Consider the following 22,455-nt stretch of genomic DNA (forward strand, 5'->3'; position numbering starts at 1 on the left):
CTCCTTTTTTGTCTCCAGATGGGGAAGGAGAAACTGAATTCTTCCTTCTAATTATTTACATCCAAAATATTCCCACAGCCTCTAATATTTGGAAGCTTTGCTCCATTGGGATGAGGATGGGAGAATAAATATGAAAAGTTGAAAAGCCATTCAAGGAAGCCCATTCAGGAGTTGGTGGTGGCAGCAATGAGCACAGTTGGGATCAACAACCTGTGTTTTCAAGGGATCATAGAAAGTAGACACAAAGCGGAGAGGGGTTCCCTGAGGGCACGCTCCAGCAGTGCCCACAACCTCAGGGCAACCAGTCCATAGCCTGAGCTGGAGCTGGGAGCTCCATGGGGCGGTACTGTCCATCCCCAAGACTTTAATTAAGGTCTGTATATACAGGGGAGTGCCAAATCCATATCTACAGCCTGACTTTCTTGGATTTAAAAATTTTACCTGACTACTAGCATCTCTACTTGATTGTCTCAAAGTCATACAACACCTTACACTGACCTCACCTTCCCTGCCTCCTGAAACTGGCTCCTCCAGCATTCCCTGAGTAAATTGGCATCATTAACCACGTAGGTGCTTAATCCAGAAACCTGAACATCAGCCTTATGTCCTCCTCCCTTAACCTCAAATCCAACTAAGTCCTGTCACCAAATCCTATCAATTCTTCTTCCTAAATATCCCTCCAATCTGCCCTCCCTTCATCATCACTATGTCTGCCAGGCCACCATCTTTTCTCTCCTGAACCACTGCAGAAGTCTCACTGCCAAGGCCTTTTCCCTCCAGGCCATCTCATAACCTGAGGTCAAGTGATTCTTCTAAAACACAGAAAGGATCAGCCCACTTCCCTCCTTAAAACCTTTCAGTGATTTCTCACTGCCCCTGAACTTAAGTCTAAACTATTTAAGATGTTTTACAAAGTTTTGCTACCTCTCCAGCCTCCTCTCAGCATCATCCTCTCCCCAACTATTCAGTAGAATTGTAAAATTTACCTTGCCTGTGCTCTCTAGTATCTGATGTTCCCTATGTTTGAAACACTCTCCTGGCCTTCCCTTCCCTTCTGGTTAACTCTTCCTCATCTTTCAGGTATCAGTTTAAACACCACTTTGAGAAGCCTTTCCAGACCACCAGAGCAGGTTAGCTACCCCTGCTGTATACTGCCAGTGTACCCTACACTGCCTAATTATCACTTATCACAATTTTTTTACTGCCTGCTAAACTGCCTAGCTTTCTGACTAGATAATAAAACCTCTGATCAGCATCTACCTTGATTAACAGTGTATCTATAGCACAGTAACTGACACCTACCCAGTAAGCAATGTTTGTCATATGAATGACTGAATAGAAAGCCATTTTTACCTCTCAATCTTTTCAAAATGCACAAATTTTGTGTACTACGTGTGTGCACATGTGCACACACACGCACACACATCCCTTCATCAAAATACACCTTGGCTGATAGGACTAAGAAGTAACTACAGAGTCCTATATACTGTTTGGCCACACAGTGGGAGAGCCAGTGTGGCATGGGAATGCTAAGCCTTACTCCCTCATGTACAAGATGCAAATAATAAAATCTGCTTTGTATCATTCAATAAAGCTGTTACATCTATATCCTAAATCCCAAAAAGGGATGGAGGCCCTCCCTGTTCAGCTCAGAAGAATCAAGCCCATGACTGAAACTGCCCACTGGGTGGCAGTATTACCCTGGACTGGTCCTGTGCTGCTTCCACTGCAGAGCAAGACCAGCAGTCCCTGGAAGGCGAAGGTGCAATGGGAGCTGCTTCCCTAGAGCTTTGAGTGAAACCAAAAAAATAACAACAGCAAAAATAACCTCAGAGACCAGGGCATGTCAAGAAGGTCTCATGTTTCTTAGATCCATCCTCCTCCTTCTCTCATCCCAGGCTCTTCTGAGGCACTGTTTATGCTTAGGAATTTTCTGGCTTGCCATTCACAAAGCGGGGAGTTTCAGATAAGTCCTTTTATTCTACCGGAGCTGCCATCTTCCACTTCCTGCAGGGACTGTGTAAGAAAAGAGACAGAATTGCTTTCTCAGACTGCAGAGGACATCTCATTATTCTGGGAAGCCCCATAGCCACCTGTTTCTGGGACATGGGGAGTGGCAGAAGCCACAGCTACTCTTGATTATAGAATTCATTCATCCTTTTCCACCTTGATTTCAATGAATGAGTTCAAGTCAGGACAGCAGGTTTTGTGGGACTGGTCAAAAGACAGGGAGACAGGTCCATTTCCATCACCTCCTTCATCTTCCTCTTCTTGGAAATTAGGATTATAAAGTTCTGGTGGAAGGAGCTGGGCCTCAGCAGAAGGTAATCGGTCTGAGGGAGGGCCATACACACGGTTGGCTTTAGTGCCATGCTTAGAGTTGGCATCCAGATGGTAGCAGAGCTCTGTGAGGCGCTGGGCCCGGAAACGGGGAGGCCGGGCTACCCAGACACCTGGCTCATTAAGACTGTCCTCTTCATCTGACATCAGCTCTTCTGTCACGTCCTTCCACAGGCGTTGGTCCTCAGGTCCAAAATGTCTCATGATACTGGATCGGTTGGCAAAAAGCTGTGGTATGAGCCAAGAGCAGAGATTAGGAAGACAAACAAACTATGGATTACATGTGGGGAGAGGGTTTGGGTAGGAAGAAGGCTCTGTAAAATCTGTGCCTGAGAGAACCTAGCCCCAAGTCACATCTTAGAACTAGCTCACCCTTTTCCTCCCCTATCTGCCTACATTTCTGGCTCTCAACTCTGTTCTCAGATGCCATGACCTCTGGCCCTTCCTACTGTAGCTTATTAGGATTTAAAGTTTAGCATCTTGAAAGGAAGGCCTAGAGACATACCCGGTATCTGCGACTTCGAAGTTTCTTCTCCTCTTTTTCCTTCAGGCCTTTAAAGGGGTTCAGGGAGTTGCGGTACTCACGCCTCTTAGTAAGGAAGTAGGCTACACAGGCCCCTGGCAGGTAGGGAGAGGGGAGAAAGCAAACAGCAGTGATTCTCAGTCCTTTGTTCTGCCTGAACACTACTGGATGGGAGGGTGAGAATCACTAGTTAGATGTTGGGTTTTCTTAAGTAATCATTCCCATTAGCAAAAATCAATCCACTATTTTCAAAACCTCGTCTTTGGTTTAGCTTTTCTTGCCCACATCTGTCTCTAACTCCTCCCATATCTCCCACTAGAAAAAAACAACTCCAGTGCTTTTGTAACTCCTTTCCCCCTGCCCCAGTTAAATTCACTCCCATTCTACTCTGCTGATAGTGGAGTACAAGTGCTTTTTCAGTGGAGGTGTTCTTTTTGGTAAAAAGGTGGCTTTGTCACTTATTCACCTTATCTCAGATATGCCATTTTGGCATACACAATGTCAGCCCCTGGAAACAGGGGTCAGTTTCCTCCACTGTGGTCATTAACCACAGAGCTGTGCCTTAGTCTCAAGGTTCCACCGATGGCTAGAGGCTGCAGACAGGGGCTTCAGGCTTGAGCCCATGAGCCTGGGGACTGCTGCCTGCCTGCCAGAGGACCTAGCATTCCCATGGGTGGGGTCAAGCAGACCAGATGTAGGGGAGGTGTCAGAACTCTGCTCAGGACTGGGTCTGACATGTAATATGGTGGTATGCCCTGGACTGGGGTGGACTGATCCTCTGGCCCCATCTTGGTTCTGTAGCTGGCTTGCCAGGTGCTTTTAAACAAGTTGTTTCTTGTCCCTTGGTTGGTCTGTTTTCTGATTAGCACTGCCAATGAGGACTCCTAGGAGTCTTCCTGACTCAGACAGATATCAAGTTTGCCCTCTACTGAATTGTGACCTTGGCTATCTTCTGCAGAATCATCCTTAATGCCTAGGGTTACCTATAGACAAATAACATAATACCAAGGAAAACAGAAAGCCCAGGACCTAATACTTAGGGACACAAGGGCAGGCCTGGATTCTGATCTTCTTTTCCTAACACCCTAGATGGTGTTCCTTTCCTTTTCCCATTTTCAGTTCAGACTGAGTAGGGCAATAAAAAGGCAATTAGAGATAATCCTGTGAATACTGTAGGTGAGAAGAAACAAAAAAATTTTTTTTTAATTTGCTATTTTCAAAACCACCTGAATCATCTCCACTGTGCCCCTTCTCCACTGACCAGGAATAGGGAGAAAGGATGAAATAGGAGTGAACTTGGTGTTTCTCACCTTTCAGCTCCTTATCAGTATAATTGTGGGGACTGGTCATCAGCTCCTGCTTGAGCTTTTCCAGAAGGAACTTCACTACTGAAATATTCCAAGAGGATTTGATGCTGCCACAAAGGAAAGAGAGTGAATAAAGCAGTCAGCATTTTTGAAATTAGACAAATAGAGATTCCCAGTTTTAATCAACTTTGTGGTAAACTCCCCTGTGGCCAAGATAGGGTACAAGAGGCAATGGTGTATCCCAAGTCTTAGATTCATTGCGATAGAGCAGCCCTCTCCACTTCCTTCTCCTTGGCAAAGTATGTCATGGTTCTCTCTCTCTCTTTTTTTTTCATTTATATTTTGGTTTGCAGGCCAGCATTCAATCCACTGAGGTACACTAGCCAAGGCTAGCTATTTATTTATTTTTAGAGAAAGGGAGATGGAAGGGAGGAAGAGGGAGAGAAACATCACTGTATGGTTGCTTCTCAAGTGCCTCCCACCGGGAACCAGGCCTGCAACCCAGGCATGTGCCCTGACTGGGAATCGAACCAGCAACCTTTTGGTTCACAGACCAGTACTCAACCACTGAGGCACACCAATCATGTATGTCATGACTCTTTTCCTTCAAGTGGATCATACCTTTCAGACCCATTGAATCTCTTGTCGTTGTTGATGTGGTTATGCACATTGTGGACCAATTTCTAGGGGGAAAAAAACAAATATGCACAGAATCAAACCAGGAGTGGACATAATGAAACCCTCCTCAGGTCCCTATGCATTGTCCCCATAGGGTTCTCTGCCTGAATCCTTCCCACAGTTTGGGAACCATTTCTGTCAATGTCCCTTCTTAGCCAGAGAGCCTACCCAAGTTAGTATCTCTAATGGGGCCCTTTCCCCCCACCTTTTCAATTAATTTGTGTGAAGGCTCCAAGATCATGCCTGGTCTTCTGTGCCTAAGGACTATGATCACTAGAGCAGAGGGTCTCCACAAACCTACTCCCAATAGCCAGGAGAATGTGAATACGCACCAGGGCTATTGCAAGTGGACATTTCTTGAAGCCTCCTACTCTTGCAAATTTTAAAAATGTCTTCATAATATATCTTTTTAAAAATATATTTTGTAAAATTTTCTAGTAAAATTGACAACACAGAAATATGCCCCAGGTATACCATTTGCACATTACCACAAATCCCAGGGGTACACACACCATGGTCTGAAAAACACAAACCTAGAATAACAGAATTGTGAATTGGAAGGGACCTTGAAGACTCTATCACTCAGCCACCCTTTCATATCATTAAACAAGCTGTCTTTCAGCTTTGCTTATACACCTTTAATGAGGAGTCCTCAGTAGTTTTTGAGTCATCTTATTCTACTGTTAAATGTCGCTGTTAAAAACTTCTGCCTCAGATGCTCCAAAATCTGACTTGTTCTGCCTATAATAGCACCTAGAATATTTTAAGACAGCTTTCATGTACTCCCAAAGTCTCCTCTTACCCGGTCTAAATACTCCCACATCCTTTAGCCATTCCTCATGACAGAGTTTCCGGACAGACTCATCATGAAACTATGAGGCTCTCTGCTTTGCCAGTGACCCTCTTATGATGTGGAACCTAGAACTGAATCTAACTTGTCAGTTGAGGTCTGACCAAAGCAGGCATTACTTCCCCAGTGGAACTCTGTACTTCTAGGAATTAAATCCAAGATGGTGTTACCTTTCTTTGCAACCCTATCCCTACTCACAGTGTTACAGGGTTCATTCGCAGTCAACTCAAGTTCACTTTTCACATGGATTACTATGTCTACCATTCTGCAGTTTTTAAAAAAATTTTAATGCAGGATTTAACATTTCTTCCTATTAAATTTAGTTCTGTTGTTTCCGATTTTATTTTCATCCCAAACTCCTACAGTCAATGGATGTTACCCAGGCCCAAGTTGATGGACTCATATCCTGACCTCAAGACTTTAGCATTGTATTCAGAAATGCCCAGTTTACCCTTCTGCCTCTATAGCTGATCGACCATATCAACTTAGGAAATTATCATTAATTCTTTGTGGCTAGGGCCTCCATTCTATAAAAGACTATATATTATACGAGCTTCATATTTGATAGTTATTTTACCTCTAAAAAGTCCAAACTTAAGGAATCACAGGATGATGTGTGAATGCTTTAGTGAGAATTTCAAGGAGTTGCAAAAAAAGAAAGAAAAAAAAGGAGTTACATAGTTTCCAATTCAAGTGGCTTAGAAGAGATGAGCTGATAAAAATCAAGCCAGGCTTGAAATAGAAAGGGGAAATACTCTAAACAATAAGTATTAAGACTGTAAAGGCTGCTGGCTCACCTGTATCCTGAGTGAGCTAAAAATAAATGGATTTCTACAAGGGGTATCTGGAATGCACAGCGTTCCAAGGAATCAAAAGTTCTGGTTTGGTCCTTTGGATCCTAGCAGCAATCCACAGCAGTCTCAGCAGATTGTAGAGAGGCCTCTCCAATCCCTCCCCAGAGCTAAAGGTTGGAATAGTGAAGATCTGCATTTATCCCTCTCTCTCTAGCCTAGTCTGGCACAAGAACATCTTAAACCTTTCTCTGTGTTGGGCAGCAAAATTCTCTGACTGGTCCTCTACATCCTTTTCAAGTACTATAATGAGTGAACATATTGTCCTCCCAGAAGGTCTGCTGTTCCACCAAGTCCTTCAAAGGGCAGGAAGGGGCCAGGCCTCATTATTAACACCTGTTACTGGAGGCAGTAGACAGGAGAGGAACGGAAGTGATAGAAAACCCTGATCTTATGCAAATTAGAATTGTCATACATTGATTCATAACTTAAACACTGTAAGTTTTGGGGAAATCCCTGAAATGCCTCCATTTTTACCACTGGCAGCAAAAGCGGACCTCCTGGGCCAGAAATCCATGACAGAGAAACTAAACCTATTCCCTGTTCTTTTTTGTTGTTGTTGTTGTTTAAGATTTGTATTTATTTATTTATTTATTTATTTATTTTTAGAGAGAAGGGAAGGGAGGGGGGAAAGAGAGGGAGAGAAACATCAATGTGTGGTTGCCTCTCTCATGCTTCCTGCTGGGGTCCTGGCCCACAACACAGGCATATACCCCGACTGGGAATTGAACCGGCGACCTTTTGGTTCACAGGCTGGCACTCAATCCACTGAGCCACATCAGCCAGGGCACTGTATCCTGTCCTTGATAAGTGATGAGATATCCCTGAACACAACCAAAATTTGAAATGAAGGTTAGAAACCAGTTCATTATGGTGTCTTCCTTCCTAGGGAGAAAAAGAATCCCTTAATATAAAAACAAATCAAATGAAAGGGAGAGTAAGAGTAGGATCTCTTAGAAAAAATAAAAGGGAGAAAGAAGAAATGTAAATAAAGGAGGTATAAATGTTTTCAATCTTTGCTAAGGCTGTAACAAGAAGAAATGGGCAATACAATGATAAGATTTCTGTTGTATGTGAGTAGGGATCTCCACTGCTAACCAGAACTCCCAAGTTACTTCACCAGCCATTGTCCAGGGAATAGAAACCAGTACAGGCAATCTGAACATTAGATGGCTAAAGAACATCTCTGTGGTTATCAGAAAGACATTTTGGGGTACAGAGTTGATCCAAAGGACTATAATCACCCTAGAATAGGGTCTCACAACATTGGCACTTGACATTTTTGGTTGGATAATTGTAGGGGGCTGTCCTGTGCACTGTAGGGTATTGAGCAATGTTCCTAGGGCTTTATGCCACATCAAGGCTTTAGACAGAACCAGTTCAGGCCAGTACCTTCTCTGACAGGAGCTCTTAGACTCACCAGAATCCCTAAACCTTTATAAGTGAGGTTAGTGCCTTGTGGTCCTCCGCTTCTTTGGGGATTAGGGCCCCCTCAGGACACCCTGGCCTTTGTGCCCAAAGGGCTTACCCTGAACACTAGTAATTTTCAGGTAGTTTCCAGTGCCACCCTTCAGTGGTCACACTGCTCACTCCCTTAAAGATCTTCCCCTTAGGGTTATTAGATCCCTGGGAGATGTTATATAATGCCCCCTTTCTTAAAAGGAAGATATCACTATATCTAGAAAAGGCTTTAAAAAGTCCCATTGATAGCAGAGGGACTGCCTACCCCTAGAGCTATGGAACAAAATCTCCTCTTGCCCTTCCCACTCCAGTAAGATTCAGGATACCATTCATTCAATAAGGGAAGTTTAAAATCAACCCACACTTCACTCCTCATTTATCTTTCCAGACTGAAGAAAAATTCATAGAAATTGAGCTCACTCACAGAGAGTACCAGATCCCGCTTGCGCCTGGAGTTCTTCTGCCCACTCCCTCTGGTCCTGCATGGGGAAGCAGTAAACCCTAGAGAGTGTCTCAGCTCCCCAGTTCCCCCTGGGCCTGACTCTTCCAAGGCACCTTCCAGCGCAGCGGCAGCACTGAGCATGTCCTCAGGGCGAGGCAGTGGCAGCTTGGTTCCATTTTCTGGCCCTGTCTCTGAGGTTGCCCGCTGGATAGCCAGTTGTGTGGCTGGTGAGAGCTGTTTGGCATAAGCAGAGACCAGCACTCGCTGTACTGCACCCTCAGAGGCCACAAAATCATCCACCAGCTAAGAACATAAAAAAGAATAGCCTATTAGCCAGCTGGGCTTAGGGGAACCTGGTTAACCATCAATCTTTGGCCAAGGATAATGAACAGAGAGTGGAAAGCAGGGGGGATCTAGCACAGCCTTTAATGGCCAATGGTTTGTTTCTCTGGGACTGCTATGGGAGTGTTGGGCAAATATTTCTGTGTGTACAAGGCCTCTTGTGTTGGGTCATTACCATAGCACTGATTATAAGGATAAAGCATGTTTCTGACACTCCATTTGTGAGGGGTCATTTATGATTTGTTCTTGGGTATAAGAAGTGTAGGTAGATAAGTGTTTCATCTAACAAGGGATTGGGGGAGGAAGTGATGACAAGAAAGGAAAACCAAGCAAGAGAAGAAGCAAGAAAGTAAAATGGTAACACTAATAAAGAAGAGAAACTGGAAAAAAATGGGAGCAAAGGAGCAGGGTACAAAGTCAGAAATCTCTAGAGAGGCTGCCACCAAACCAACTCTCCCACCACCATTCCTTTGTGGGGCCAGTCTGTGCCCTCACCTTAATCCTGCCCTGGCCACAACCAACTGTAACTGTCTTGACATTTACTTGCCTACCTGTGCCCTCACTCAAGGACATATAGGACAGGGAAAGGAAGGAGGGTGGAAGAGAGAACAAGGAAAGAAAGGAGGGGGGATTTCTGCACCAAGAAAACTAAACAGTGAATGTGGGGGAAAAACACAGAAAGAAGCGGGGGAGGAGACTGAGATTTATAGACCTGTGAGCTGCTTTCTGCACTGGGAAATGTAATTCCATCCTGTCAGCTTGGAAGCTTTCCCTGCCTGAAGGAACCAGAGCTCAGGGCATCGCCCAGCCTGGTACCTCCGGCTTTTTCCCACCTTCCCAATTCCTCCTTCCATAGCCTCAAACCACTGATAGTCCTGGCCAGGCACAGATCGGAGAAAACAGCAGTGGCCATCACCCACCCACCTGACTAGGCCTTTGGGGAGCAGTGACCAGCTGCAGTGTGACACTGGAGGGAACAGAGGAATTTATATTCTTTTCTCAGATCCAGCAGATGAACTGGGCATTGCATCTCTTCCATCCCCATCCACCCTGTGTGTCCTGTTCCTCTGCTCTTTACTGGGTGACTGAGCCTTGTAGTGGCGGGGAGGAGAAAAAGGGAAAGGGCAGAGGAAGAAGCTGGTGAAGGAGAGTTGACAGACCTCCCACTGTCTCTCAAGTAGCAACACATCTGTTATTTTCCCATCTCTATGATCTCTAGAGTTGTTCCATCTCCTTTTCCATACTTCTATGTGTGACATTCTGCAGTTTTTACTCTACTCAGCCAGGATTTGCCTGCTCATATGGCCCTCAGCAATGAGGAAACTGAAATAGCACAAAGTATTGTACTTCTATGTCTTTCCCTGTTCACAGATATGCTCTTGCCTCCCTTTTTCCTTATTCTCTTGCTGTTAACTCTCGGTGGCCCACTTCCTTTCCTCATTTTATTTCCTTTCCTCTACTTTCCTCCCACCTTACCTCATATTCTCTCTTGCATAAATTCTCTTTCCATTTAGATTCACCTTTCTTTCGTGTTCCCTTTTTTCACTTTTTCTTGTTCCTCAACCCTTCATTTCCACCTGCCTCTTTCCCTCCCTGTCCTGCTTACTATAATCTTTGTCCTTCCCCTCTCACTTTTTCCTTTATCTCTTTCTCTACCTTTGCCTCTCTCCCCTCATTCCATTTCTCCATACTGAATTCCTCTTGGCAAACAGAGGGCCCGTGATAAAATATAAATGAGCCGTCTGCACGGCAGGCATTCTCGCTGGGAGAGGCAGAGCAAACGGAGCAGCAGAGACAGCTGTGGAGGAGAAGGTGCCGTACAGCTAATGAGAGGGTGGGAAGGACACCCCCATCACCACACACACCACAAATGACCTCCTGCCAAAGAGGCTATGGTTCAGGAAGGAAACAGGAGTGCTGATTATCCCTGAAGGCAAGGGAAATGTGGTACTGTTCTGTTTTATCACAAATACAACCAATAGAAATGTTTAAGGAGGGGGACAAATACAGAAAGAGAGAAAAGAGAAAGGCCAGGAAAAAGAACAACACTCATGTCCTGCTCTGCAGCCATACTCACAGGAGTGAGCATCGAGGTCCCCTCATTGGCAGTCAGGGCACATCCTGGGAGCCGCATATCTCTCTGAGCGGCTGGGAAACCCAAAGGCCCAGGCCCTACAGCCAGGGCTGCTCCCAGCTGCTGCTCGATCACCACCTGCACACCGCTGCCCACGCTGTCACATTCCTCTTCCATGGCAGGCACAGCCTTGCAGGCTTCCCCAGGACTCTCCTTGAGAGACCCAGGCTCCTCAAGAGGTGAACCATGTGCCCGGCTATCCCCATCTTCATCAGGGGCGGACACTTGCCCTTGCCTCAACTCACCCACTTCCTCCTGGAGACGTTTTAACAATTCATTGTTGGCCCTGGCAAGACCCAGAGCAGCCTCAGCCAGACCCACTGCCTTATCCACCCGCTGGTAGATAATATGCAGGAGCTGCTCTGAACTTTGAACCGCCAGGCCATGTCCGGTCACTGTGATAGGGGTCCCAGGAGGAGGATTCCCACTCTGAGAGCCTGTGCTGCCCCCACTAGTCTCGCTCTTACAGGCACAGCAGCAGCATCTGGCCTCACTGCCACTGGGAGGGGAGAAGAGAATGGTGGCACTGAAGGACATGGCTGACGGAATGAGGAACAACCACGTTCACAATGCTGGACTGCTCCGAAAGCTATCCCCACTCAACTGGACTTCACGAGTTTGGTAGGAAGCACTAGCCTCTTTGGATTCACTCTTCTTTCTCATAGAGGGTGATCAGAGGAGCCTGGGCACCGGGCGGTATCTTCTGTGAAGAAATAGGCAAGCTGTGAAGGGGCACACAGTCCATGGCTACTCCTCCTCGTCCTGCAGAGGAGAGAGAGACGTCTTCTTCTGTCTGCAGATCCTGTGCTCTCCTAGCACAACACACTGGCTGTCACATTCACCCCTTACTGATAGGGTGGTGCCTACAAAGGCCTTCCTGATGAACAGTTTCATCGGGTAGAAGGCATTCTTCCTGCACACAAGCATGGAACCTCCTACCACTGTAACCTAAGGAGCAGGGAGGGACTCGAAGGACACACCAGGATCTGAAAACATTAGAAGATTAAGGAAGAAAATGTAGATCTGTCTCCTCCTCCTCACTATCTCTGCTATAATAACTGTAGTGTGTTTTATTGCTTTGACATCATTCCCTAAGGAGTTCAGAACATTTCATATAGGTTATCTTATCCATAGAGCAGCCCTAGGAAACACATATTACACCAGGTCCAGAGAAAAGACTCGTGAAGAAGTTATATATCTTTTTCAATATCAGAGGAAGACAGCAGAATCCAGTTACCTATTTTCAATCTAGTGTTTATTTTTTTTAACTGATACCAGTTCCTTATATCGACTACTTTTTGTTGACATAAAGAATCATGATTCTATCCTCTATAATTTTCATACAGTTGCATTAAGAGTAAAACTCCTAAATAAGAAATACGCTGATCACTGATCAGAAGACTGAGCTGCAGTAACCCAGGGCCGCAGAGCCTCCTGTTCTATTGTAGACGCGGGCCTCTACCTCTGCAAAAGAAAGTTTTATGACTCCTTCAGTATGTAGCCCAGAGAGATCACCTCTGTGGTCCCTCAGCTCCACTTCTCATGCTCCTTAAGGGGGAGGCAAAGCTCAACAGGAATGTCTAAATAGCTAAGTGTGGCCACATTACCCACATGACGAGCCCCCATAAAAGGAGAAACCAGAATACCAATGATAAACCAAACTGCCTCTCTTTTGAACTACTGTAGTTAAGCAACTACACTACTTGAGGAGAGAGAGAGAAGGAAAAAAGGTGTGGGAAAGTTGATTGGTACCAATGGGAACACTCCAAGGAACTTCATACTGTCATTTTAGAAAAAAGAATCACTCTGCCTGAAGCTCCCTTAGTGACAAAATCTTAAGTATGTTTACAATTTCCTTAATAGATACATTTCTATCTTACTCTGCAAATTATAACATCACAATTAAAAGGAGAGGAGGAGGTTAGGAAATTTTTGTATATATTGAGATTTGGGGTGTTTGTTTGTTTGTTTTTTTTGAATCAGCAATCCATTTCAGAAACAGGTAACATCAATGCCTCTGAGGTAGGCAGGTGTAAATCTGACACTGCATTTTTATTACATTTGGTTATGAAAGAAGTCTTCAATTTGTTCTTTCCACCTTTTATATCAAGAAATGTTTTCTGTGCAATATTCACTTCTTGCAAGAACTGAACTTAAATCCATTATAGCTTCTCTGTCATTAGAGTTACTGGAAGGCACAACTAAACCTAAAACTAAAGGTTAAAGCCAAATTAAAACTAAAGGTTAAAGGAAAGCATTAAGTGATTTCTGTGTCAATTCGTGGATGAATCATTTCTATATCCCCTTTCTTCCTAAATAAAGGTCTACACTGCTCCTGCAGGTTTTTTCATTTTTTAATCCATATCATGCAAGGAGTTTAATCTGAAACATGAGTGTTATGGAAAAAATATAGTTAAGTAGATGATAACATACAAATGCTTGTCAGTTAGGATCAGTATTTGTAAAATCAGAAATTAAGATGCATCAAGCTGGGATACTGGGTGGGGATCTTTTCTAATATCAAACTGATGTCTGTTATACTCTTGCCCCAAACACTTTCTTGCAAGAGACCTTAACCCTCGCCCACAGGTGCCTGCCTTGAGCCCTTCCCTCCCCTTGAATGATCTTTCCAAAACAGCACTGAACTGGAAATTTTTTAAAAGGCTGGGTGGGGTGAGGGTGGGGGGGTTCATCCTGCTGCACCACTTAAGGGCTGTTACTCACTTTTTTTCTCATCTCTGCCTACTCAGAGTGTCTTTGTTAAGATTATCTAGAGTGCTGGTATTTACAGAGTAAGGCATCTACTGAGTGCTGGTGCATGGTCAGTGCTCCACAACAGCAGCTGGACAATACAATGATTATTCCTGAAACACTTGGGTTCCCATCCTGGACACCCATCCTGATTTCCTAATCTTAAAAAGAAAAAAAATGCAATGGTTTGAAATGGAATTTGGGGGATTTCCCCTAAATTTAATCTCAAATTTCTGAGAATAAATTCAAGTTTACAAAGATGCACTTATATAGGTATAAAACCTTATCACGCAAATTAAAAATAATTAAGAAAACAGTATTTGCAATTTATTTACTATAATATCTGGTTTTAGACTAAATAATATTCAACTCTGGCAGTTTTTAATAATAGACTTTCCTATTGTGAATTCTCTTTGTTCCTCAATTTCTTTCTACTTTTCTATTCTATGTATTAACATACTATGTTTATTTTAGAATGTCACATTCAGGACAACAAATTGGTGTTTTCTTGAATTAAGTTCAGTACACTGTACTGAACTTAATGGGAACAATGGGAAGGCACAATGGGAATTCAAATAACTCTTTCTTGGTTTCCATAAATATTGTTGCTGAAATACTTATTTCCCTGCCTCCTGCTATAGTCTCCCATTGAACTCTAAGACATTGAAATGAAAGGACAAGGAAAGAAACTGGGTCAGCAGGGAATTTCACATTATAATATTTACTAACCAGATAACTTAAATACTGGATAGTAATTAAAAACAAGACAAAACACTAATTTCATTAATTACATATATTCCCATTACACAAGGTGAACAAGTTTGTTGTTTTTAAAAAAGAGGTATTTCTAAAAATTCCCTATATGTAATGACATGCAAAAGGATGAGTCACCAAAGTGGATTATCACTTCTAAATACTCAAAGACAAGGCAAAGTCCCTACATGCAAGGAGCTAACAGCCTATGTGAGAATGGGAATGTCTAAAGAACAAGCAATACCACAAGTGCCTAAAAATATGGTACAGGCTGAAAAACTGAGGAGTTAGGTCGAAATAAGGAAAAAGCAACAAAATGAAATCATATGAGAAACAGGTTTTATAGAAGAAAAACCTCTACTTGAGCCTTGAGTAATGTATAGGATGAACTGGTTAGGGTAGTATGAAGGCGTAATAGATGAGAAAGAAAACAAACATTACAGGAATTAACATGGCACGTGTGAGAGGTAAGAACAAAGGGGCTTACATAGAAAGGCAAGGAAAGCTGACAGAGGACTTTGAAAACCAAGTTAAGGAAACTCTTAGAGCAGGAGTTGGCAAACCTTTCTCTGTATGATTACACAGAAAACAATTTAGGCTTTACTTTCTCTCACAACTACTCAACTCTGCAATTGTAGCACAAAGCAGCCATGGACAATATGTTAAAAAAATTGAGCATGGCTGTTCCAACAAAACTTACTTTATAGACATGGAAATATCATAAAATATTATATTTAATACTTACATTAAAATTATATAAACCATTCTTAGCTTGTGGGCCATACAAAAACAGGTGGGAGGCCAGATTTAGTTGATGGGCTGTAGTTTGCTGACCCATTTTAGAAATCTAAGAGTGGAACAGTTAGCAATTAGGAGACTCTTTAAATAATCCGGGGTGAGTTGATGAGAATGAGAGGGCTGTGGACATAAAGGTTCAACATCCTGGAAGAACTGATAACATTTCGGTTGTCTCTTACACACTCCTAAATGGGGATCTGGCCTGCAACCCAGGCATGTGCCTCAACTGGGAATTGAACATTGCGACCTTTCAGTTCCCAAGCCAGCACTCAACCCACTGAGCCACAACAGCCGGGGCTGATAATATTTCTTTACTTAATAGATATGAGGGATATTGGTTGAAGACAACTTCAAGATTATAAGCCTGAAGGTTAGAAGATGGTACCACTGACACAGTACAAATGAAGTTGAGAGGAGGCACTAGCATGTTAGAAACGTGTATTTATTTAACCTGTTAAATTTCAACTGATGGCAACATCTTTAAATAAAATGTACTGAAAGCAACTGACTAAGATTGATAAACACAACCAAAAGGAAGGTCAGAGCTGGAATGCAGATTTGAAATCTTTAGGAGAAGGGTTGTAGTTGAAACTGAGAGTGATTGAGTTCACCGAGGGGTAAATATAAAGTGTGAAATGCAAAGGCCAAGGGCAGCACTTCAAGCCAATCCATGAAAGAGGCTTTATTTAAAAAGAATGGTCAGTGAGGTGGGAGAAAAAGTGTTATGAAAGCCAAAGGAGACAGAATGTCAAGAAAGTGGACCTAATCAACAATGACAGGTGCAGCAGAATGGTTAAAAAAGACGAAAAAAAAATTGTGATGGTCAGAGAGAGTGCTTTTTGTTTTTGGTGGTAGAAGTAATACTATGTAGTAGATGAAAGAGGAATTGATGGAAAGAAAATGGAAGGAAGACATGAAGTCAAGTTTTCTCTAGTTTGGTTATGAAAGGAAGAAAGGAAATAGGAGAGTAGGGACTCCAGAGCTTTAGTATATTTAAAATGCAGAAAGAAAAAGTCCAGTGAAAAGTCAAGAATAAAGATATTAGGGAAAAAAGGCCCTGGCTGGTGTAGCTCAGTGGATTGAGCACTGGCCTGCAAACCAAAGGGGCACTATGGGTCCTAGTCAGGGCACATGCCTGGATTATGGGCCAGGTCCCCAGCTGGGGGCATGCGAGAAGCAACCACACATCGATGTTTCCTTCTCTCTCTCCCTTCCCCTCTGTCTAAAAATAAAGTAAAATCTTTAAAAAAAAAAGATATTAGAAAAGGATATATAAGTTTTCTCCTAGCAAGTATCCTCCCAATATGAGAGGAAGGAAAGTGAACTCTTCCCTGAGACTGCAGAGAAGAAAAACAAATGCAGGGACAAGGATTTGTTGAGGTGGAGAAAGACCAAGTTGTATACTACAGAGACATTCTTTTTACTTTGTAGGCAGACTTTCTGCAGTACAAATAATTCAAATAGGTAACAGAACTTTATTATAGGCACTGCTGCATTATCTGTTGTTACATCCTGTTCAGTTCTTTTATAACAGTTCAGACCTAATTATTCTTTTTTCCATCACTAGTTTAAGGTTCTCAAGCCTTAACCCTGCTACATTGTTAACATGTCTAAACTTTATTTTGCTACCTTACTTCTCAAAATGTGTAACTTTAATTTAATAACCTATGAAGCAATAGGTGGAATGTTTGGCAAAGCTATGGTTAACTGTAGTAAATTAACCAGGGAGTATCAATAATATTATTATTAAACATTGATACTGTCAACTTTTGCAATTTCAGATTATTTTAAAACTGAACTCATATTTTTGTTCAAGAAAGAAAAAATAAGAATAAACTAAGATTGACCACCATATAATAATATACATGCCTTTTGCAAAATGCTATCAACTTTTAAAATTGAGTGTTCAGAAAAAGATCTTCAGTCTTATAATGAGTTGCCAACACAAAAGGACAGCATCTGTCAAACTTAAGTTTGCATGAAATATGTGTTTGGGGTTGTGTCAGTATTGATCTAATTTTAATGCATGTGAAAGGAGCCTAGAAAATGCAGTTTTCCATAATTTTGATATTTTCCTCACAAATATTTGGATTAAAAAAAGAAATCAAATTCATCTTCTTTAGACAGACAGTTCAGTGTGAGACAGTGCATAATCTTAATTATCCCTTTTCTCCCAAGTCACACGTATTTTTGTTAAAACTAAATATATCATACTCTGGCAGCTCACTTGTTTGCTTTCTACCAATTCTGAGTTTGAATTTTCTGCGTGACTGAGTTCACCTCCAAACTATGAAAAAATAAAGTTTTTTCACTAATAGATGTGTGTGATATGGTATCACTCAGATGATATACGTTTTTATAATGGACCCTTGACTCATTCAGGGTCATGCTAGCAATGGACTTCCTGAGATCTGATTACTGAAAGCATAGCAATTCATGCCATAATTTTCATTTTAAGAAATAAAAAATGAAAACGGCCACTTAAAGCTCCTGCTGTGCTGGTCAGCTCCAGTCCTCCACTTGAAGGTGCAAAATGGCTAACTTGTTAAAAGGTCCTCTGAAAATCTACTTCTATCAGAAATGAGCTCTATCAAACAAGAGTAGGTAAGCATATACCATAAAGTACTAATATCCTGTAAAGAAAATCTAAGATCTCATTTTTAGGGGTAAAAAAGAAAGATAGAGCCCTGACCGGGTAGTTCAATTGGTTGGAGCATCGTATGTCAAGGTTGCAAGTTAAATCCTGTCAGGGCACATACAAGAATTAACCAACAAATGCATGAATAGGTGGCACAACAAATCGATGTTTCCTCTCTTTCCCTTCCTCTAAAATCAATTGAGAGAGGGAAAGAGATACAGACCCACATGGCAGAATGAAAAGAATTTCACCTAGCCCTTTTGGTGGTGAAAAGCCACACCTTGCTGGTGTGGCTCAGTTGGTTGGAGCACTCTCCCACACACCGTTGGGAGTTGATTCCCCGTCAAGGGCATACATATGCCTTGGGTCTCCAGTAACCAGTCGATAGTTCTCTCCCTAAAATCAATAAACATACTAAAAAAAGGATTCCACCTAATCCAAAAAGTTCCAAGTCTAATTGTAGGGTGGTACAAGTTTTTAACTCAGTGTAGCACCATCTTTATTTACATTTAGTAAAATGCAATTTGGTAAAATTAAATTTTCCGGTTTAAGCTTTTCATATAAATGTCTGATGTTAAAGTATTCTTCCTGCATTTCTGGAGAAACTGAAAAATGAAAAACTAAAGCTGTATCAAGTGCCCAGAAAACCCCTGGTAAATGTTAGTTGATTAAACACTAGACAAAGATGACAAGGTGGCCACCAGGAACAGAACCATTTCCGAAGAGACAGTGTGATTCAGCTACAGGCAGGGCGACCCAGCGACGCTGAGGGGGAAGAGAGCTCGGCACTGCCTCGGAAGCCACAGGGAACAGGGCGACTCGCCCCTGAACCCAATCGCAGAGCCTGTCCTGGGAGTCCCGGGAAAGGCACGATTCTAGAGGGCAAGGCAGGCAGCAATGTCCCGAGGCGCGCTCGGGCACCTAGCTGGGACACCGTGAGTAGACTACGCGGCCTTTAGCTGAGAGCGGCAGCAGAACTCCCGCTGCCGCCGGGGTATGGCAGCCCTACGGTGCTCCACCACGTGTGCCCGGAACCGCTGCGCCAGCTGACTCAGCGATGCCAAATTCCGCGCGCCGAATGCTGAGGGAGAACGCTGCGCCCGCCCGTGTACCGCACCAGCGCGCGCGCACTCCGAGAGGCACCGCCCCCGCTGGTCCTGTCTCCCTGTGATTGGCGGTTACACTACGAGGGGCAGCACAGGCAGGGACGCTACTGGCTCCAGTATACAGTCACTCAACGAGCCAGGGAAGGGAGGGGCCTCCTAAGGGAGGGACACAACCGCAGGCTTCTTCAAGGCCCGTCAGGCGCCATCTTTAACTTGTTTTTCCATTTCTCGTTTTTGTTTCTGCGCTGCTTACAAAGCCTCGTGTACAAGATTATAAGTACAGTGGCCACAAATCGGTTTCTTTGTTGTTGTGATTTTCACAAATCACACTTTTGTTGGTGGGAGGCTTTTCGTTCCTGCCGGCCTTGGTTACAAATTTTAAGATACCACTAGCAAAGGGGCAGTTCCCCTTAATTCAAAGTTTTTATCTTTAGGGCCCTCGCGGATTCCCACGTAAAATCAACTAAGTTTAGCTTTGCTTTGGTAGGATGGCCACACCAAGATATATTCATGAGAGGAATTCTCTTTTTTATAAAGAAAGAAACTCAAAGCAAGAACATTAGATGTGACTCTACAACCTTAGTAAAAAAATCAAATAGCCTAGGGAGTCAGGAGCTTGGGCTGTGTTCCGCTCTAGGAAGAGCTCTCCCTTTTCTGGGAAGCTAAAAAGTGAGGCAAAAAAGTGTATGTGATGACATGCAGTTCTGCGGAAAAGAATTAGAAAGGGCAATGAAACTCCATTATAAATTTCCAGCACTGCCAGCATCACAAAAGTCACTAGAATCTGACTAGATTTCCAACTTATGCAGGTCTAAACCTGTAGAATATCCACATTTGAGACAGTGTTTATTAAGCACTGATCTAATTTGCATTGTTAGGGAATAAAAGTACATTCAGTCCAGCTAAGAAACGCAGAGCGCCCACACAGGGCCACTTTCATTGTAATGGATTTCAAGGTCTATACAAATAATTTCATAGCCTCAGTTGTTTAGGTGTTTTAAATATTGCTTGAAACTAGGACACTAGGTGAAGAATAGAAATGTATTATCATCATACACATTGGGGTAAGGTAATGAAATCTGAACTCCACAGTAGATCCTTTTTTTAATCTCCTGATTGCTACTACACTTGCAACATTCCGGTTTCTCCCTCATCACCCGGTATACTTCAATGTTTTCACTCCAATCTGCGAACAGAGTTGAATATAGATATTTTCTGTATGACTCCTAATAAAAGACAGTGCTTCTGTAACAAAATGAAGTGGGAAGATCACTCATGTAATTGGAGATTCTGCTCTAAGCTCTTCCTCTAATTTATCTACTTTGCTCTGTGGCTTAGACACAAGCAGTGTTTTAATTCCAAAAATGCAACATGATAAAAAAGCATTTCTCACCCCTCCTATTATTTGCTTTTGCCTCCTCTGACCCCTCCCCCTCACAACAGACTACCATAAACAGTTTTCGAGAATTGGCTTTGACTGGATTATTTTCCTGATACTTTGCCAGCTGCAGAACTTTTCAAACAAATCCCAACCTATAAACGACAATTTTGTCAAAAAGCCAAGAGAGAACTTCCCTTTTTGAACACACCAACCAAACCACACATAAAGGCTAAAATATGTACAGCTGAACATTTAAGAACAGGAGGCAATAATAAGCAAAACCACTTAGTTGAAACAGTCACTAAAAAAGGCTTTGAATCACACATTCAATAAATTGCCTACCCTCATTTACTACATGGACTGTATACTCCCTGGCAATTATTTAATTATTTATCCATCTGATTCTAATAGTAAATGCACACAGAATGAAAGTGCCTGAGTATGCTAAGTGTAGGAATTCTTCTAAATTCGAATTTGCACACAACCCTGTTTTGATCACACACTTGGGAACACAACAAAAAAAAAATTCACACCCTAGGGGTTACTTTGCACACCTAAAACCAAAGGCACTCACTTTTGAAAACAAAATCTAATATGGCACGTATACACATACTGTACATATACACAAAGCACAAAATCCCAAGACACACGTTTACGATATTATTTGCTTCATGAAACACACACACGTACTCATGAAAATCGTGTAAGACACACTGTAAAAAGGGCTTTGACCCACTCCCCAGGGAAATGAGTGTCACAATTATAACAGCCAAACATTTGTAACCTATTGGCCTTGGACAATTGCCATATTAAAGCCACTTGGTTTTGGTTCTGCGTGAGTGTGTAAAACGCACGCGAACAGCTTAGTGGAGTCTTAAATCTCCGCTTTCTTCGACTTTGCCAGAGGCAAAATTTACATGATCCCTTCAGCCCGCTTAAAAAACGAAATCTATACTTCCCAAGCGGCTAATTTTTTTTAAATCCCTCGGCCATAAAAAATTACCAGTTCTTAAAATGTGATAGCAAAAAGAAAAAAAAATCTCTATAAATTAGGCTGGAAACAGTTGTACACGAACATCCTGCGTCTCAACTTCTTGGTATATTTAAGACCTTTACCAGGAAAAAGAAAGGGTAAGAGAGACAGAAAAGAAATGGGGGAAAGCGCAAATTCCCCTTAGCAAGTTTCCTCACCCCAACACTGCCAAAGATGTCTATTTTTAAAAATTTTGAACACACACACAAGATTAAAGAGGGAAAAAATTGAAAAAGGATACCCGAAGGTCGTATGGCTCTTTGTATTCGTGTGTGTGCAAAAAGGAGGACGCGCGGAGCCGGAGCAGGCAAGCCCCGCCCCTCCCCGGACGCCCGCCCGGATTGGCCACCGGCGGCTGCGGGGCACCCCGCCCGTGAGCACACGCGCGGCGCGGGAGGCGCTGGCCCTTTGGGGCCCTCTGAAGGCCGCCCGACCCCCGACCCCAACCGTCTTCTGCCGGGATCCTGGTGGTCCAGCTCTCACGTATCCGCTTTTCCACCTCTCTCACCTTCCTTGCATTTTTCTCACCTTCCTCTCACCCTTACCCATCCTTTTTTTTTTTTTTTTCCAGTGCAAAGAGGTCCTCGTACCACTATAAATAACAATCCAGTTAGCGATTTCCTTCTGAAAATTTGCTACACTTAGTTAACTAGTCAGTAACATTCTAGACTGGGATTAAGCCACAAGGATTTGGTCTGTGGGGCCGAGCTCATGATTTATTTCCAGGTGGAATGTCTCTGGGTCACGTCTGTTGCTTAACGCGCCCATGTTTAAATAAATATTTATACAAGCCTATGACATCCTTTAGGTGAAAGTAGTTTTACAGTTTTGGTGGCGTTTTTGCTCATCCCGAGTCCTCAGTTTTTCTCTGTTTGACTAAGACTACATTCTCAAGAACCTAAAATGACTTCTCTTAACGTCCTCATAAAGACTTGGTTGCTTATACCTGGATTTTTAATTTTTTAAACTTTAATTTCATCGTTTTTCTTTCTTTTTTATTGTTTATGCTATTACAGTCTTCCCTACTTTCCCCGCCTTTCCCCACTTCCACTCAGCCTCCCTCCTCC

The 22,455-nt window shown here is 42.9% G+C and overlaps 1 protein-coding gene across 2 annotated transcripts; it reads right to left on the reverse strand.

Moving 5' to 3' along the window:
- Window positions 1-1,960: 1,960 nt before the first annotated feature.
- Window positions 1,961-21,692, reverse strand: CUNH14orf93 (chromosome unknown C14orf93 homolog). 2 transcript variants are annotated; one of them, XM_045841268.1, is made up of 7 exons: window positions 21,630-21,692; window positions 10,872-11,914; window positions 8,435-8,755; window positions 4,792-4,853; window positions 4,174-4,277; window positions 2,846-2,958; window positions 1,961-2,568 (listed from the first exon to the last, which is right to left on the reverse strand). In XM_045841268.1, the coding sequence occupies exons 2-7, from the start codon at window positions 11,463-11,465 to the stop codon at window positions 2,149-2,151; spliced, it is 1,614 nt and encodes a 537-aa protein (XP_045697224.1). In that variant the 5' UTR covers window positions 11,466-11,914; window positions 21,630-21,692; the 3' UTR covers window positions 1,961-2,148. The 2 variants fall into 2 exon arrangements, with proteins under 2 accessions (XP_045697224.1, XP_045697225.1); XM_045841269.1 differs by lacking the exons at window positions 8,435-8,755; window positions 21,630-21,692 and having other exon boundaries at window positions 10,872-12,036.
- Between the last annotated feature and the right edge of the window lie 763 nt (window positions 21,693-22,455).

Source organism: Phyllostomus hastatus, unplaced genomic scaffold (genome assembly GCF_019186645.2).
Source record: "Phyllostomus hastatus isolate PE091 unplaced genomic scaffold, TTU_PhHast_1.1 phas_contig_348, whole genome shotgun sequence".
NCBI classification, from domain to species: Eukaryota; Metazoa; Chordata; class Mammalia; order Chiroptera; family Phyllostomidae; genus Phyllostomus; species Phyllostomus hastatus.